Below are 20667 nucleotides of genomic sequence, written 5' to 3'. Positions count from 1 at the left end.
ATGGCTTCTCCCTAAAGATGGCTAACCCAAGCCAGTAAATATCGAAGGCAACAAGGTATCAAGTCTCCATTTTGTGTTATTTCAACGGGACAATGTAAAGTCTATGGGAATTTTCACAAGGGAAAATCCACTATGATAAGCCTATGAGGCTATGGTCTATATATGTGTCGCTATTAGAGACAAAATTTTCAAACACCAATATCTTGTATGTCTCTTCAGCACCTGCAATAAAATTTTATCCTATGACTCACCAATGTTATCTCTATCCATGTCATATGTTTAATAAATGTAACAACTCTTTAAACCACACTTATACATCAAAAAAGGGGAACACAATTCCATAAGCACTGAACACAACCATCACTACGCCAGCGCCACCGCCACCAACCTATAATGACAAAGTGATTGAGATATTGTAGACACTGCCTATGCCCTACTGTACCATGACATGCTATATAAGCGTGCAAGAAAGCAAGCTTATATAGCATGTCAGCCAAAAAAAAGTACACTTCTCCCATCCTCCTCCAAGAATTTGTCTAGTTCTATCTTAAATTTATTCAAACCATCCACAACACATGGAAGCTTGTTCTGACAATCAATGACCCGCTGGCTGTAGGAATACTTCCACACATCTATCCTGCGACCATCCTTCCTCAACTTAAATTTATGGGATCCTCAATGTGTAGTCTCACTTCATTTGCTTCAACCATTCACTACAGCTTACTCAATCCATTAAAGGCCTTAAAACTCGATCAGATCACCCCACAGGTGCCTAGTCTCAAGGAGCTGCAATTCACAGAACTGAAGCCTTTCTGGGTAAGAGTACTCTTTTGTTCCCTTCACCAGTATGGTTGCCCTTCTCTGCCCCCATTCCAGGTCTAAAGAGAAGCCTCCAGCCATGTATACAAAACCCCAGGGGCTGACATCTGGCGAGTATGGGCTTGGCACACCCAGGGTCCTGAGCTGAATATCATCATTCTTCTCTTTTTTGGTGATTCCCTTTTACTTCTGGCACACACACACACACACACACACACACACACACACACACACACACACACACTCTCTCTCTCTCTCTCTCTCTCTCTCTCTCTCTCTCTCTCTCTCTCTCTCTCTCTCTCTCTCTCTCTCTCTGGGTAATTAAAATTTTTTTTTTTTTTTTTTGCAGGTGCAGCATAAGCCTTAGGCTTCCTTGCACCATATGGCTAATAATAATACATAAGATGTGGCCTAACCATGGCGTTGTACAAAGATATAATCACCTCCTTATCCCTGCTAGCAAAGTTTCTGTATATCATTGACAAAACCCCATGAGCTCTTCTGGTAGCATATCTGCACTGCTCAGAGAATTTCATATCTGGGTGTGCAATGACCCCACCCCCTCAAGTCTTTTTCATTTTCCACTATCCTGAGTGCAGTGACTACACGGTTGATAAGTTACTCTGGAATTGCTGCTACTGATATGCAGTATCTTGCATTTGTCAGTGTTAAACTTCAACTGCCATTTCCCAGCCCATTGACCCAATTTTCTTAGATCTTGTTTCAGTTGCTCACCCTGATTACTGTCATTAACAACCCTGCCAACTTTTGTATCATCTGCAAACTTTGACATTACAGCTGATATGTCTTCATCAATATCATTAATAAATATTGAAAACAACAGTGGGCCCAGCACTGAACCCTGGGGGATTCCACTGATATTAGTTCACAAAGAACAGTGCCCATTGATAACCACTCTTTGTCTTCATCCACTTAATCATTCCTTTATCCATAGCAGTAATTTGCCCTTAATACCACATTTCTACAGTTTATACAGCAATCTTTTATGTGTAGCAGTATCAAAAGCATTCCAGAAATCCAAATACAGTCGATTCCGGTTAATTGGGACACATCGGGACTAGCGCATTTTGGCCTGATTAAGCAGCTACCCCAATTATCTGAAGTTTCACGTAAATAGTTAAAAATACAATGTAACCCCCACCCATTTACAATTGGTTCACTGTACAATCAAATCACGTTAGGATGGAGTCACCTAAGTAAAGTACCTTTCACTATACGATGTGTAGTAAGCGCTGTTCATTGTGATCATGTTTGTGAATTGAATTTTAGTTCTATTAAACAGCGATTCTAATTAGCGAAAATAGGAGGAATATTATCCACAGGCTATAAAAGTAAAAAATATATTAAGCACAAATTTACCCATTATTACCTTACCAATTAAAAAATTAAATGATACGTGAAAATCGGAATTAATACGTACTGTAATATGTACATACTAACTAGTTGACATGTCTGTTCACTGACATTTGTGGATGGGGGTTAAGATTCAAAACAGTAAAAAGATAAGCAATCAATAACAAAGAACACAGCACATGCACAAATTGCAAGTAACACGATACTGTACGCACAAGTGAGAACGGAATAACAAGTTATGAATCTTTAAAAATAGGAATGAAGAGAAGATTATAAAAATTAATTTTTTTATATGATTGAAGATTTCATGGAAGTGTAAACACATTTTGCCTTAAAAACCCCAGAATTCCAGCTGTCGGTATTATCGCAAATTCAATAAGATCACGTTTACTATCCGTTTATGATAGATTGCGCTAACAGAAAAGCCCAATAAACAGGTGACTGCTAATTGTTTTTATTGTTTTATGGTTGTGACCTCCAGAAATCGGACCGAACCACGTGGTACGGTCGGAGACAATCGTAGGGTGATCTCCAGTGCTGTGGTCTCCTGCCCCGATTAAACGGCATGTTATCCCAATTAAGCAAAGTAAACCCTGTCTATTTTCTCGATTGGTTTCTGTTTTTTAAGATTTGCCCCAAATAAATGGCTGCCCCGATTAACCGGTGGCCCAAATAACCGGAATCCACTGTATATCATATCAGAATTTTTTTTTTTGCATTCAGTTCCTTGGTCACTGCATCATATCAACCTATTAGACAAGACTGCCCCTTAACAAATCCATGCTGTGACTACAGTATAATTGCATTCCTATCCAGATGGTCCTGCATTACTTCTTTAACCTGTGACTTCATTATTTTCCCTGGAACAGATATTAAGTTAACAGGTCTGTAATTACTCATGTCACCTTTTGATCCCCCTTTATTTGGGATACATTTGCACATCTCCAGGTCCATAGGAAACTCCCCTGAATCCAAGGATGCTGTCATAAAGGCTTGCTTATCTCCTTTTAATATGATTGGATAGATCCCATCCACCCCAGGTGCCTTTTCTTGTTTCAGCAATTCCTCTTCGACTTTCCTTTCAGTTATCACAAAGCCATATAGTTCTCTCCCATTGGAGTTTGATAAACTTCTAGCATTTTCCCTCTCCTAAAGAATTTCTCATGTGTGAATGTAGATGCAAAATACCTATTCAATTTGTCAGCAACCTGAGCAGGGTCATCAGCAGTTAACCCATTGATATCAAGTGGCCCAATGTGATTCTTGCTGCTTTTCTTTGTATTCCTTGCCTGAGACCGCTCATAATCTGCCTTAGCTTACCTACTTTGTGACTTGATTACAGACTAATATCTACCATAATCTCCCGTGTTGCCTGATAATTTCTGTGCATCCCATGCACTTTTCTTCTCTGCCAATTGTCTCAATAGTTCATCTGACATCCATTTAGATCTATGCCTTGAACAGTATTTCTTTGTTGGTATGAAAAGCGTAGTAGCTACAGTGATTACTTCCCTGAATGCTTCCCATTTAGAATTCACTGTTGGTAACATCATCAGATGGAACCATGCATAGAATTATAAACTGTCTGAGACCAATTTAGTCACCCTTACAAAAGCAAAAGCATTTCCCTTTGCCCTTGGCAGTAATGTCTTTAATTAAATTCCACATTGTGACTGCTTCCACCCTGTGAGTCTTTTACCTCTTGTTGCCTAAAATGCTGTAGAAAAACAGCCATTCAAGAAATCTATAAAAGTCTGGCTAGTGTGTGAGTGACCAACCCACAAATTCCAGTCAACATCCGGAAAGTTGAAATCCGACTTTATAAGGAAAGGAATGGTTGAGTGGGAGATGGCAGAGAGTGGTAATAAATGGACACTGCTCTACGTGGACTTATGTTATTAGTGGAGTTCCCCAGGGTTCAGTGCTGGGCCCATTGTTGTTTTGTGTATTTATCAATGATATCGATGAAGGTATATCAGGCTTAATGTCAAAGTTTGCAGATGATAAAAAGTTGGCAGGGTTATTAATGATAGTAAAGACAGTATGCTACTGCAACGGGATCTAGAAAAGTTAGGTAGATGGGCTGAGAAGTGGCAACTGAAGTTTAATATTGACAAATGCAAAGTACTGCATATGGGTAGCAGTAACCCAAGAGTAACGTATCAACTGTGTGGTACTACACTCAGGGAGATGGAAAATGAAAAAGACCTGGGGGTAATTGTGCAGTCGTATATGAAATTCTCTGAGCAGTGCAGACTGGCTGCCAGAGCAAGTCATGGAGTTTTGTTAATGATATATAGGAATTTTGCTATAGCAGAGACAAGGTGATTATACCTTTGTATAAGGCAATGGTCAGCCCATGCCACACCACACCTTGAGTATTGTGTACAGGTCTGGAGGCTTCATTTTAGGATGTAGGGTTGCTAGAATGAGTACAGAGAAGGGCAACAAGATTGGTGAGAGGAACAAAGGGGTTCTCTTACCAGGAGAGGCTTAAGTTCTGTAAGTTGCAGCATCTGGAGACTAGGCACCTGCAAGGTAATCTGATTGAGGTGTACAAGGCCTTGAATGGTTTGAGCAGGCTCAATGCTGATGAGATACTTCCTCTTGCTCAGATTAAGAACTTGAGGGAGCATAGATTCAAATTGAGGAAAGACATTTGTAGAATAGATGTGTGGAAGTTTGCCTTCGGCTGGTGGGAAGTTGATTGCTAGAACAGACTTTCATCTGTTGTTGGGGAAGTTGATAGCTTAAATAAATTTGAGGCTGAACTAGACAAACATTTGGACTGACCGGATGGGTGAAATGGGAAGGTGGTTTTTTTTTTTTTTTTTTTAATTTTCCTTTTCTTTTTTTGTCTGATGCTCTATAAGCTTGCTTTCTTGCATCATATGCCTAATGCTAATGAAGCATTCTGGTTTAATGGCTCACTCTATTTCTCTGCACTGTTGTTCATTATACTCAGAGTCATTAGGCCTATAACACACTCCTACTCTCACTTTTGTTTTTCCAGTGCTTATATCACACCAAACTGACTCATTGCACTGGTCACCCATTTCTACTGGATGCACTGCCTTAGATTTAAAATTCTTCTTAACTAAAGACATATCTTCTCCACTCCTCCATATTCAAATTCAGCTTCACTTATGTGTGTGAGACTATGTCTCTGCTGTCCTTACAATGTCTGCATTTGATGACTTAATCAGTACTTCAAATTCATCTCAAGTTTATTTACAATTATACTGGCATTAGTGTACACGCAAGTATACATGCACATGTTCTTACTCTTAGTTACCCTTACACAGCCCATGTATTCTCTTGTTCCATGATCACCATGAACAAGTCCTGAAATCCCCAGCACCTTGCTTTCCAGACTGCTGAATTTTCCAAAAGAAGCAGTGCTAGAATTATCTTCACCACTGCCTGTGGCTCTGGTTAATCTATTAATTTGTATATCCAACCTGCCTATTACTACCTTGATAGCATCAGCAAATAATCTTGCGCCACTTCTGTTTAAGTTTATCCTATCCTCGTAAAAACAGTCTCTCCTGTTAAAAAGCATCAACCACGCTGAGAAAAATTCTACCCCATGAGCCTTGTGTATTCTCTCCACAGCCGAACTGATTGACAAGACTCTCGACATGTACTCCATCCTATATATATATTACACCACACCACATTTCACCATAGCTGCAGCTTGGCCTTCCCTGATTACATACATGCTTTGTAAAAGCATGTATGTAATCAGGGGAACATGCTTTGTAAAAAGGATAGGTGGAATAGGACCAGGGTATGTCTGCCAGGGGCAAAGGTTGATGACATTGTAGAGCGGATATCATCTTTTAAGGGCACAAAAGGTGATATAGTTGTACACGTTGGCACGAATGATATTAAGAGTAGGAGACCGGCGGAATTACTTAGCAAGTACAGGTCACTGCTGAAAAAAAGCCGTGAATTAGGGTTGAACTTGAAAGTGTCTGCAATTCTGCCCAGACACGATAGGAGGGAGTATATGATGAGAGCCTTGTCGATCAATTCGGCCCTGGAGGGATTGTGCAAGGCTCAAGGGGTAGAATTTTTTTCAGCCTGGACTGTACTTGTTAACAGGAGAGATTGCTTCTACAGGGATGGGATACACTTAAATAGAAAGGGTGCAAGAATTTTTGCTGATGCTGTCGAGGCAGTGTTAGGTGGGTCGGAAAACTGCTAGTTGGGGGGGATACAAGGACTAATAGATTAACAGTAGCCACTGGCAGAGGTGGAAGTGATTCTTGCACTGCTTCTATTGAAATGAGCAGAAGTCTGAAAAACAAGATGCAGGATATTTCAGAGACTGCTGGTAGTCATTGCGTTACAAGTAAACACATGGGTTGTGTTAGGGTAGCTAAGAATAGAAACAGGTGCATGTATACCTGCGTGTACACCAATGCTAGGAGTTTGGTAAATAAATTTGATGAATTTGAGGTATTGCTCAAAACATCAAAGGCAGATATTGTTGGGATATCAGAGACGTGGTGTCACACAGATATAAGTAATGCGGAACTGGAATTTGGGGAATACAATGTGTATAGAAAGGATAGACAGGACAGGAGGGGAGGAGGGGTTATGCTATTAATTAAGAAACACATAAAGTCCAAGGAAGTTAAGCCAGTCGACATCGATGGACAGGGCAGTGCCGAATCAGTTTGGTGTGACATAAGCATAGGGAAATCAAAATTGAGAGTAGGAGTGTGCTATAGGCCTAATGACTCTGATGAGTATAATAAGATATTGTACAGGGAAATAGAGTGGGCCAGTAAATCAGAGAGTCTTATAATGGGGGATTTTAATTTCCCAGATATTGACTGGAATTTGTGGGTTGGTCACTCGCACACTAGCAAGGCTTTTGTGGATTTATTGGATGATTGTTTTCTACACCAGCATGTTCGTGAGGCAACAAGAGGGAGCAATACTCTTGATCTGATTATCAGTAGTGACTCTTCATGCATTAAGAACCTGCAGATAAATGAACCACTAGGTGGCAGTGATCACAGTGTGTTGAAGTGGGATTTACTCAAGGAGGTAACTACCATCAGAGGTAAAGGGAAGGGTTTTTGTTTTCGTAAAGGCGATGTATACCTGCGTGTACACCAATGCTAGGAGTTTGGTAAATAAATTTGATGAATTTGAGGTATTGCTCAAAACATCAAAGGCAGATATTGTTGGGATATCAGAGACGTGGTGTCACACAGATATAAGTAATGCGGAACTGGAATTTGGGGAATACAATGTGTATAGAAAGGATAGACAGGACAGGAGGGGAGGAGGGGTTATGCTATTAATTAAGAAACACATAAAGTCCAAGGAAGTTAAGCCAGTCGACATCGATGGACAGGGCAGTGCCGAATCAGTTTGGTGTGACATAAGCATAGGGAAATCAAAATTGAGAGTAGGAGTGTGCTATAGGCCTAATGACTCTGATGAGTATAATAAGATATTGTACAGGGAAATAGAGTGGGCCAGTAAATCAGAGAGTCTTATAATGGGGGATTTTAATTTCCCAGATATTGACTGGAATTTGTGGGTTGGTCACTCGCACACTAGCAAGGCTTTTGTGGATTTATTGGATGATTGTTTTCTACACCAGCATGTTCGTGAGGCAACAAGAGGGAGCAATACTCTTGATCTGATTATCAGTAGTGACTCTTCATGCATTAAGAACCTGCAGATAAATGAACCACTAGGTGGCAGTGATCACAGTGTGTTGAAGTGGGATTTACTCAAGGAGGTAACTACCATCAGAGGTAAAGGGAAGGGTTTTTGTTTTCGTAAAGGCGACTATGATGGTCTGAGACAGTATTTAAATTCTATACAGTGGGACCAACTGATGATGTTACCAACAGCAAACTCAAAATGGGAAGCATTCAAGGAACTAATCTTGGAGGCTACCAGGCTTTACATACCAACTAAGAAATATTGTTCAAGGTTTAGGCCTAAATGGTTGTCAGATGAACTAATGAGACATGTGGCAGAGAAGAAAAATGCATGGGATACATATAAATTAATGGGTGACATGGAAGCCTATGATAGATATAAGTTGGTCTGTAACCAAGTCACAAAGGAGATTAGGCAGGCAAAGGCAGACTACGAAAAATCCTTGGCAAAGGATGCAAAGAAAAACGGAAAAGAGTTCTTTACATACTTGAACTCGAGAAGGAAAGGGATGAATCAGATTGGTCCACTGGATATTGATGGTTCAACAGTTGAGGATCCTGCTCAGGTGGCTAACAATCTAAACGAGTATTTTGCATCTACATTCACGCATGAGGAGTTATTCAGGAAGGAGAATGATGTAGGTAAAGTAAACATTGGCAGTGAGCTGGATGATTTTGTAATAACTGAGAGGAAAGTGGAGGAGAGATTGTTGAGGATAAACATAAAAAAGGCACCTGGGGTGGATGGGATCTATCCAGTTATATTAAAGGAGGCAGCAAAGGAAGTATGCAAACCCCTAGCCATAATTATGAGAGCTTCTTTGGACTCAGGGGAGGTACCCATAGACTGGAGATGTGCAAATGTAACCCCAATTCACAAAGGAGGATCAAAGGCTGACACAAGTAATTATAGACCTGTTAGTTTAACTTCTGTTCCAGGTAAATTAATGGAGGCACTGGTTAAAGAAGCACTGCAGGATCATCTAGACAAGAATTCAGTTATAGCTCAGACGCAGCATGGTTTTGTTAAGGGCAGGTCTTGCCTGACCAATTTGATTGGATACTATGATGTAGTCACAAAAGAACTGGATGCAGGGAATAACTTTGATATTATATATTTGGATCTTAGAAAGGCTTTTGATACTGTTGCACATGGAAGACTGCTGCACAAATTGGAGCAGTGTGGCATTGGAGGCAAATTGCTGCTATGGATAAGGGGATGGTTGAGTGGCAGAAGACAGAGAGTGGTAATCAATGGACACTGCTCAACGTGGACTAATGTTATTAGTGGAGTTCCTCAAGGTTCAGTGTTGGGTCCGTTGTTGTTTTCGGTGTTTATGAATGATATTGATGATGGAATATCAAGTTTAATGTCCAAGTTTGCAGATGATACAAAGGTTGGCAGGGTCGTCAAGGACACTACTGACGCTATGCTGCTGCAACAGGATCTGGAAAGGTTGAACAGATGGGCTGAGAGGTGGCAAATGAAGTTTAACATTGACAAATGTAAAGTACTGCATATGGGAAACAGTAACCCCAGAGCAACGTATCAACTCTGCGGTACCACACTGACAGTGGTGGAAAATGAAAAGGACCTGGGGGTAATTGTGCAGGGAGATATGAAGTTCTCTGAGCAGTGCAGACGAGCTGCAAGAGTAGCTCATGGTGTCTTGTCAATGATATACAGGAATTTTTCTAGCAGGGATAAGGAGGTGATTATTCCCTTGTATAAGGCAATGGTTAGGCCACATCTTGAGTACTGTATACAGGTCTCTAGGCCTCATTTCAAGAAGGATGTAGAGCTGCTGGAACGGGTACAGAGAAGGGCAACAAGATTAGTAAATGGAACAAAGGGTTGCTCTTACGAAGAAAGGCTTAAGTTTTGCAAATTACAGAGTCTGGAGACTAGGCACCGGCGAGGTGATCTGATAGAGGTGTATAAGGCCTTGAATGGTTTGAGCATGCTCAATGCCAATGGGATTCTTCATCTTTCTCAGAATAATCACCTCAGAGGGCATAAATTCAAATTGAGGAAGGACGGATGTCGGATAGATGTGCGGAAATTTGCCTTTGGCCAGCGGGTGGTTGGTTGGTGGAACCGACTTCCATCACTTGTTGTTGAAGTTGATAGCCTAAACAAATTTAAAGCTCAACTGGACAGGTATTTCGAACGAACGGAGGGGTGAAATGGGAGAGGGGTTTTTTTTTTTTTTTTTTGGCTGATGCTGAATAAGCTTGCTTTCTTGCATCGTATGCCTCTACTAATGCTAATGCTAATACCTTCTAAATCAATTTTTTAGGTGTAAAGCTAATTACTAATGATTTGTATTTTTTAAAAACTATTGTGCTTATTGTTAAATGCTTTTATTAATGCTATAGGAAGAATTACACTGTTTCCAACATTGTGTGGCTGGAATATCTATCCCTTATCATTTTAAGGAAGTACAAGAAATTTGTCACTGATAATGCAACAACTTGTTTTAACTTCGACTGGTCCCAACCAATTCTCAATAAATTTCGATGCCCGTCAAAGTGTAGAGATCAGATTAAAGCAGTAAACTATTTCTTGACATTAAAGGACAATATCATCCAAAGTTCTAATGTTGTAGATTTTATAAATAGGACACTCCTTCCTTGTTATGCTTTATCACCACAGAGTGCCTAATATCAAATAAAAGCAATTTTTGTTCTGATTAAATTACTGATATAGAAATCTACATCAATAGAGTTTGTAAGAGTGCAGAGAGGGAATGAACTGTGATCAACATGTAGAAGCTGGATCAGAAATAAATTGTTAAAATAGGGGCACATTTATTTGGCACAATGTTGAATTGTCAGATTTATAGTCGTATAACATAGGCTAAAAAGTTAGTGAGAAAGAAAAACACAGTCTTAATTAGCTACTTAATCGGGGACATGGGAAGTCTTAAGTGTTTGGACGTAAACAAGAAAAATACCAACCTTACCCGCATAAAAAAGTTCTTAAGTAGGTATACTTCACAACTGGATTGTTGTGATTGCAACACCAGGGTACCTACCCACCAATGATAGGCCAATAAGCCTTGAAACGGTGCCATCTGGGTGGCACTGTTTCAAGGCTTATTGGCCTTTATGTGATATCCACTGAGCATAAGTAATAATAGTCTTCTTTATTAGTGAAGCATTACTTATTTGAGGTAGTGCAATATCCTGGCAACTCATTGTGAAGGTAATCATAATATGAGATACAATTAAATCAATGCCATTTCAACTACTTTTGAGTTCACTATGAACAAATATTGTTTTAACTCCGACTGGTCCCAACCAATCCTCAATAAATTTCAATGCCCGTCAAAGTGTAGAGTTAAAAATAACTGAACATTCATTAGTTAATAAAAAAAGTTCTGTAATACTGCATTTTGCCACTCCACTAAATGAAAGAGCCTCATTGATATTATTCATTTTATACCTTGATGTAGTTGCTTCCATCTTACCACAGCCCTGTACTGAATGAAATACAATGCACATTCTCAGAAATAAAACAGAAAAGAATAAGGCTGCAAAAGCACAGTAAACAAGCATGGCTCCAGTTTGATGACAAAACAAAGTGCAATTGTAGTTAATATCAAAATAATATTAATAAAAAAGCTTAAATTAGACATTTATATAGGTTTTCACTTGAATAAATGTTAAAATCTAAATGCAATAAATCATAATCCAATAGGTGGAGCCCAAGTCTGGTCATTCATAACAACCTCGGTCCTTGAGGCATTCTCAGACATTCTCTCAAGTGTCAAGCTGGGCTTGCTACCTGGGAGTCTAAAAGACTGATGGAACCAATGACACACAAGTAGGCGCCTCCGTAGCCAGGTGGGAAGGAGCAGCAGTGCGTAGCACACGCTTCTTGATTAGACCGGGGGTTCGAGCCCATCACCACCAAATACGGAGGATGCGGAAAGGTCAGGGAATGACCACCGCATATCCCGGAGCAATATGGCCTTAGTTGCTAATGCTCCTAAAAACCAAAATAACAAACAAACATAACGACACACAAGTCAAGTGGACCTAATTTTGACAAAGTCTGGTCAGCCAAATCCTCTGCTTGCACCTTCACGATGGTGGGACTGTTAGTAACCCTGGCTGAAATGCACCCAGTATACTGGAGGTGACCGACCAGGTATGAACCAATGTAAGCAGGGATCAAGGTGTGGCAACCCACATAGCATGGAGGAATGCCACCCCTCTGACTAGGTGGTAAATGACTCATCAACAGGTATAATACCACCACTTTGCTTATTGAGACTTGAAGTGGTGGAACCCATGTTTAGTCTCCAGAGCAAAGTTCCGGCAACTCCTGTCTCTTACATCATGTAGTATGCTTGATGTCTTTTGAGGTTATGATAAACACACTGGTGAGATCCAATCTTCCTTACATTTTGAGGGTGTACAGCTCTAAAACAGTGTTCGCAGGCTGGCCTCTAGATAGTCCACCGGACCAAATATATTGATAACTCTCTGAGGATTCCGGATTAGCCTAGTGTAGAATCATGCTACCTCTACTCTACCATATAGTGACTGGAGGGAGTCTGTGTATTGTGTAACTGTGGGGGGGGGGGAAGATTTGTCGAGGCCATTACATGTATGCAACATGTATGAAGTAATGAAATCCAAGAATTTCATTACTTCATACATGTTGTATGAAGCCAGGCAGTCCCCCAGCCACCTTTTATTACTACTGAATACATCATGAATTGTCAAACTAAGGGAACAAACTTATGAAAAGATCTAAACCTCTCCAACACTTCATCATTCATTTTGCATATATGGTCTCACGCTAAATGATGTCCATTTGCACTTGGCCAAACCCCATGTACTCTTTCTCACAGAATCTCAATTATCAGTTGATTCAACCGCTACCCATTGTACAATTCCTTTCGCTTCAAAGGTGGTACTTGTGCACATCTGCTCTGATATTCCGTCAGAGAGGCTGAATCACATATCATCTCACAGTATGTTTTTTTTGGGGAGGGGTTGGTACATGATTCAAAAATTGAGCATAATCATTCAAAATTCAGGGCTGTCATTGATAATGCCCATCTCTTCCTGTGTGTATCCTTCTCCAACACACACACACACACACACACACACACACACACACACACACACACACACACACACACACACACATCTTTATATATATAAATTGTAAAGATTAAAAGTATACAAAAAGGAAATTGAAGTTGATTATGGACAAAGGTAACTGATAGTCATAAAGGACCTAATGACCATAATAGTATGAGATAATCAGATTTGTTAAACAGGAATCCCCTTGACAAAATCATTGTGATTTCTGCATAATTCAATTCCTGCTTAGATAATCCTCTAATACATCAACCACTGAGTCCATTATTTTTCTTGGAACAGAAGTCAAGCTTACAGGTGTATAATTGCTCATGCTGCCTGAATCTCCTCTTTTTGATCTTTTCTGGCTTTTAATCTCTCTACCACATTCTGTCAAATTCATCTGTTACCTCTATCATTCTCCTAACTCCACTAATCTTAGAACTCTTTGAAATTTGACTTTCCTAACAGTGAGAAAATTTTAATGTTGACAGTTCCAGCTGGCTTCCATTTTCCAATTGAATTTTTCCTCATGGCCATGTACCACAAGCTTTTTAGCCTACCAGACTCCTATATAAACAGCAATCTTATGAAACCTAATATAAATAAGAGAGGTCTAACCCATTGTGTTTTGAAATTAATATCACTGTTAGTGTTCTTAACCAGATAAATTTGAAGCAGAAATCTGTAGTGGTAGTAATTTATAAATTAAAATTAATTAAAACACTAATTCCACATTTTAAAGGTATTGCTTTTAAAACAAGGAGTTTTAAAAAATTAAGTGTTTTAATTTTAAATCTAATTTTAATTGTTAATTCCCGTTATACTTTTCACTCGACTACTATAAATTCTCAAATTTAGCGCAAAAAAAAAAAAAAAAAAGAAAAACGACAATTTTTTTAAATGAATATTTTAGCATATAGTGTCACTATAATTGCCAAGTGGGAAAAAAATTAACCGAAAATATTCATAAATGCCCATCTGTAAAATTCTGACCTAGATTAAAAGTGACTTCAAATGTTTAGATTTATGCATATTCAGTTAAAAGTGTGTTCATAATTGAAAGCCAGTAAACAAGCCTAGCTAAACCATGCCTGGCTTATGTTTTAAGACCAGAAACAACCTTTTAAAAATGTTCAAGGTATGGGCAATATGAGCACCCAAGACAAAAGATTAGTCACCCGTGTAATTTTTCAATTAATAATATGTAATAATTCCTCCTTTAGCAAACAAATCACTTCATGAATTCTTGTTAGTAGGGATACAGTTAGACCCTTTAAATCAGTGATGACCAACCTGCGGGATGTATGCTGCCTGCCTAAATATTATTTGTGGCCCATCTCAACCTACACGAACATTTCAATAAATTTTCATAAAACATGCAGTTCAAGTATCAAAAGTAATAAAATAAATAGTTTCTGAAAACGCAAATGTTATAACGTAACAGGTATCACTTCCATGCTGCTTACATCAGTGTTGTGCTAAATAGAGAATTCCCTGCATTTACAAGTAATATCATTGCAACAAGCTTACAAATGACAGTCTCAGCTCAATCATACAATTAGCAACGATGGCTTAGCCTCCTCTATGCAAGCTCAAAAATCTCATTGATAAATTTTACTATTAAGTTTTTATTAATTCATAAAAAAAAACCTTTGCATACTTTATTTTTTTTTTTGCCCTCATGGGTAGCACAGTTGGTAAGATTACCATCCTCCTCACATCAGTTTGAAAAGACCTGAGTTTGAATCCCATCGATGAGTGGAAGAATTTTTATGTATCTTTTTTCACAACGTGGCTGAGTTATTTGGTCTCAGGTGAGGTTAACACAGTTTTTTCTCCCAGAAACTTGGGTTTTTCATCCAGCAAACAAAAACCAACCTCTGAACATGCAATTTACAGATGATACACATGGAGCCAACATGACCTTAGTCACCGATGCTCCTACACCTACAATTTTAAAGTTTCAAATAAAATTTCTATTTTTCATTATGTGAGAAAATATCCAGTTCCCTCATCCAGATATACAGATACAGATTTTTTTTAAATGGCCCTTTGAAGGAAAAAGGTTGCACATCACTGCCCTAAATGATTACATCAGTATTAGGCCATGTTGAGCCTATAATTCATTCAGGTTTCTGTGGCTACTGCTGTTGCATTTTCACTTTCCATTCAAGACATTTTCTATAGGATTTAAATCTGGTGATCGACTGGCCAAGCCAATTTAAATACCTACCATCCTCATGTTCCTTGTGCCAGTTTAAAACAGTGTAAATCAGACAGTTGTCATCCTGAAATAAGGGAACATTGAAATCATGAGTGTCTCTCATTCAGCAGAAGGCACAACCTCATCATCCAGAATATTTGTACATCCAGCTTGATTAATTCTGGGTGGTATTTCAAGTGGGAGACCCACTTCAAAATCCCCAAAGCTTCACAAACCCACCAGCAGCTTGTAACCTGTAAACAGAGAAACTGATTTAGAGTATCATATGCTAAATTCAGTGCTGTAAGCAAACAAGCTAGAAGATACACATGTTCAATCTTTTATGTGCCCTAAATACCGCAAGTAATTAATTTTTTGTCTCATGTCAGTACTAAAGAACGGAAGTTTGGCTATAAAGATTAATTTCAAAGACAGAATCTGTTCTCATTAGCGATTTCTTTTTAGTGCGTATTCTTTGAAATACAATAATCCAAAATGTATTTCAAGTCCCAAATATTGATTATGTAGGAAGAGAAAATATATGAAGGGTAGTTTATCCTAAGAATGTTTGTTGTTATTTGATGATGATGTTTGATACCCACAGCAATCTTTTTTTTTTTCTGTAAGCTTCCGAAAATGTGTCAAGATGATGATAAGGTGAAAATAAACAACCACATTATTTCTTAAAAATGGCATCTCGTTTTTATTATTAAGACACTTGTAAAATATCCCAACTATCTTCTAAATTTTATTAATATAAAAGACAACAAAATTTGACTTGGCATAATTGCACCGTAGTAACTTTCTTCTGGAAAGATGCAAATTGTTCACCATTTATGTCACAACCTTTGGTACCGAGTTCTACACTGGCTGCCAAATTCTTTATATCACATCGTATCATGCTTTAAAAAACAAACTCAAGTATAGAATTGGTGATCTGTGGTTGGGACTACTGCTCAGATCATATGCTTTCAACCGTAAAAGTTTAATTGAACTTATAAACCTTTGTCTTCCTCAGCAGGTAAACATAAATACTGCATGTCAGAATTTTTGAGAGACATTTGTTCTGAAACCTCATTACCACCAATTCTGTGTTTTTTTTGTTTTAATACCTAAACTAAAGTTCATAGTAAATATCAAAATAAACATAATACAGAAATGTGAGCACAAGTTTTCTTTACACCAGTCTTTGTCACTGTTTTAAAAGAATAAAAATGTTTCATTCATAGAATTTCACGAATAAAACATCAAAATCAATCCAATCCACGATAATCACAAAGTTTTTAAAGCTGCATGGAAATGAATGTTGCCATCTTCGTCTTAATACGCAGTTGGCAGCGGTACACAAAATGACAAAGTTTCTAATGTAAATCTATCATACATTTTTAATTTTAGAGATCAATATAATAGTCTACAACCATTTAATAATGTTGAACTAATCTTTTGAGAAAAGGACATTACTAGGTTGTTTATAAAGAATTTAGGTGAAGTACAATATGATACTAAAGCAAATTTTATTGTATTAACTATTAATAAATTAAAATGCCTGCACAACATGACTACTTCAGAGTTGGTGACAATTCCAGGTTCAGTGTTGAATTCTGTCATCGGATAAATCAAGAGATAATGAAAGCTGGAACAAATGCATAGAGGAGAGAAACTGAAGCAGCAATGTGTGGAAGTTTTAGCTTATTAATGGTGACTACAGAATAAATTCACTTTATAACAAATCATATCGTGCAATGTTAAGGAAAAGTTAATTCCTTAACATTACATAATAATGTTAAGGAAAGTTGAAGTGCTACTCCACTTTCCTTTAATTCTTTTGAATCTTATGACATCACTAGCCTAGTGATCAAAATCTGTTTTACTATAAATGGTTCAGCTGCAATGAAACGTTATCTTCATGCTATTATCTTCGTTGCCAACTAATTAATAACTGTTATAACTCTGAATAATAGCTGAAACTTATTGTAAAATTGTTACTTCTCTGTGAAGTGAAACTATAGCTGCTAAGTACTTTTTGAATTTTAGCCATTTCTTTCTTTCTTTCCTTTTTGTGTGCAATATACAATACAGTTTTTGCCATGTGAATGCTATTTTTAAAAAAAGTTAGCAACTCTGTTGGCATTTAAATAGATATGGCATTACAGTTTTAACCTTCCATCTCATAAAAGCGATGTGTTTTAACATGATGATTGTTATTAATGATGGAATAAGACATTTCTAGACTTAAAAAAAATAAATCATTGTGAATGCTAAAATAGAAGCATACAATTTAGAGCAGTGCTACGCAAAGCATGGTCTGCAAACTGTTTGTTACCGGTCCACAACACAATAGTAGAGAAGTTGAGAGCAAGCATTTAGAAACTTTTATAGCAATTTGACATTGTCTATCAGTCCGCGATGGATTGGAAATAAAAGAAACTGGTCCTTCACCACAGATAGTTTGAGAAACACTGATTTAGAGAACATTTTTAGTAAACAGCATCCTTGATCTACTCATGTGATGTCAAGATTCAGCATATATACACAACCCACATTACAATAAAATACTTTCAGAACAAAACAAAACAATATAAACATGACATAAGCCATACAAAATCCTCTTTAAAAAAAAAACCATTAATTTATGAATACTAAGTCTGTACTATTTAAAATAGCTTCTAACATTTTTTAACATCTCTCCATAGCAAGTTTGTTTCTAGAAACAGTAATTAAAAGCTATTCCAAAGCACTTCAACGTAAGAGCAACTTTTATAAGTACTTTACAATTTTAATGTTAGCACCATTATATGGCTCAATATTAACTTCAATAACATGTATTTAGTTTCAAACACACAGGAACCAATCAAAAAACAAAAACTGTTCCATTTTAAAGATATTCAAAAAATATACAAAATGTGCAAGAACATCATAATTAAATACAAATAATATTGTTTCCCTCAACATTTCTTTTTCTAATATACCATTTAATTAAATTTAGATTTACAGAACTTCTTTTCCAACTATTTATGTAGCATTTTATCGACATAGTTAAAACAAAAAACTGAAAATCAACTTTCTCTACTGATGTATCTTTATAGTTACCTAGTAAAACAGTACTTAAAAGTTAGCAAAGTTACACAAGTGGTAATTTAAAAAAAAAAAAAACCCCTATGCTTTATACAAATAGATTGCCAGGTTATATGTGAAGTTCTGATTTAAATAATATCAAACAACCTGTCTGATAGACCTTTTTAAAACTCTCCCATCTTCTAATACAAGAGGTCTCATGCTATCATTAAATTTTAAAAATATAGCATTATATAATAATTATCTTCCATAAATTTAATTGGACAAAAGATGCAATACCTATTTCAAAAATTTTTATTAAATGCAACGATCAACAAAACCTAAACAATTTGGAGCAGGATATTTTTTTAAATCTAAAAGGAGCAATTTTTGGCTGTTATTAGTAGAATATAATAGCTTAATAAAGACATTATTGGCTGTTGGATTAAACCTTGTTGTTGCATTTGTATAGAGCTGCAATAAATTGCGCCATTTTCTGTCACCAGAAAGAATCTAAAATAACAAGTCTTAACACACTTCCCCAGGCCATAAATCAGTTAAACAAAAATTGCCTTTTAAGATAAGTGGGTGAACCTGCAGTGACACTAGAAGTAATTACTCCTAGTGGAGAGGGTCAAAATACACCATATTGATAATAATAAAAACTACACCTGTTGTGAGCAGCATGAAAACATTACCAGTTTTGGTAACCTTTCTAAGGTGACCCTCAAAAATAGGTTGCCAGAAGTTGGGCAACACCGCCCTAAGTGCTTTCACTTTGTTGAGTGTGAAACCATTACACCAAATATTGGCGTAATTTTATTTATCGAGGGAATCATTATCTGTCACTGAAAGTCTCTTGGCTACATAAATTTTAACTAAGCAAAAAAAAACTGAAATTACTGGTGGCAAATGATGCACGGAAGCAAGCTTATGCAGCATCAGCTGTGGGGAGATCCTTTCTCCCTCTCTAATAATTTGTGCATTGGTTAACATTTTCAATACCCATGTGGCACAAAATTTCTAATATAAAAAAAATGTGACAAACAGAAATTTATAGTTGATTAGTTCCTACGTGTAGTAGGAACTAAACATTACTATGAAATAAGTTCCAAATAGCCAGATAATCTTTAAATGATGTTCCTTTCCTTAAATTTTTAATTTATTCAAACTACCCACTTCTTCCACAATGGAACAAACGTCCTCTGAAGTTTGTTCCAACAATCAATACCATTTGGATGATAGCAAATTTTCACATATCCTGCAACCATCCTTTTTAAATTTAAATGTATGTCTCCTTTATGTGTGTATTGTCCAAGAAAGATTAAGGATACCATCAACATTTCATTCACTCAATCAATTTAAAATCTTAAACACTTCAGTCAGGTCTCCTCAAAGGTGCCTACTTTCCAGATGCCACAATTTACAGAACTGCCTTCCTGACGACTAATCTTATTGGTTTTCTTTAGTCAAGGTCACAAAAGGTTAATCTTACAATTGAGTTCTATAAATTGCAGCATCTGAAAGCTAACCATCAGCAAGGTAACACTTGGCCAAATGCAAAGAAAGACTTTCTTGAAAAATAAAATTATGCATAGAGCTAGTCACTATTTCCATTACTGCTATTGATGATGGCCTGATTCAGAGAGCTGATGAAAGAATTCAGAAGAACAGAAGGCAAAAAATTTCCACTCTAATTTTCTACAAAAATTTCCACTTGCTCTTCAGGTCATTATAAAACTAACTTAATTATCAGAAATTGTGCATCACATGGGTATTGAAAATGCTAACCAATGCTCACAAAGTAATATGAGTGGTGATGTATTAACATTTCTGTAGCATTATACAGAAAAGAGTGATTCTATATTAGACAGGACAGTGACTGACAATGAGACCTGGGTTAGGTATCACATCCCAGAGACTAGCCAATCACTACAGTTGAAGCATACAGTAGAATTTCTTTGTCTGTCCTTGAACAGAGAAATTCAAACAAACTCTTTTTTGGAACAGAAAAGGTGTTTTGCTGGATGAATTTATGCCACAATGAATAACCATACAACAACCAGACATATTACAAAATTATGCAAACAATTTGGAACAAAAGGTATGGTTTATTTGCTAAGGAGGGAAGGGGGCTGTTTATTGAATGATAAGCAAGTCCTCACTCTCCCGCTTATCTACAAGAACCTGTTAATGCAATTTCATTAGGAAATCTTTGACCACCATATAGCCTCAAATTTGGTACCTAGCAATTACCACCTCTTTTTGCATTTGAAGAAGCATGCAACCAGAATGATGATGAGATGAAATAAAGAAGAAATTCAATAATGCTGAAGATTTAAATTGAAGTCATGAATTGGTTAAAAGATTAGTTGTGTACCCAGGGGATACCAAAATTGGTCCCTAAGTATGGGAAATACT

General features: G+C 37.3%; 1 protein-coding gene across 1 annotated transcript in view; it reads left to right on the top strand.

Moving 5' to 3' along the window:
• The window catches only part of LOC150079956 (serine/threonine-protein kinase haspin-like), a 46525-nt gene extending 35974 nt beyond the window's left edge, over positions 1 to 10551 (top strand). The window contains exon 10 of the mRNA XM_090383290.1: positions 10266 to 10551. Within this exon, the coding sequence (XP_090239416.1) occupies positions 10266 to 10551 (286 nt within the window). The remainder of the gene's footprint in view (positions 1 to 10265) is intronic.
• Positions 10552 to 20667: the final 10116 nt, after the last annotated feature.

This window comes from Mastigoproctus giganteus, chromosome 10 (genome assembly GCF_048544385.1).
Source record: "Mastigoproctus giganteus isolate SK-2022 chromosome 10, ASM4854438v1, whole genome shotgun sequence".
NCBI classification, from domain to species: Eukaryota; Metazoa; Arthropoda; class Arachnida; order Uropygi; family Thelyphonidae; genus Mastigoproctus; species Mastigoproctus giganteus.
The sequence above is the reverse complement of the archived record's forward strand: the minus strand, read 5'-3'. Positions and strand labels throughout refer to the sequence as shown.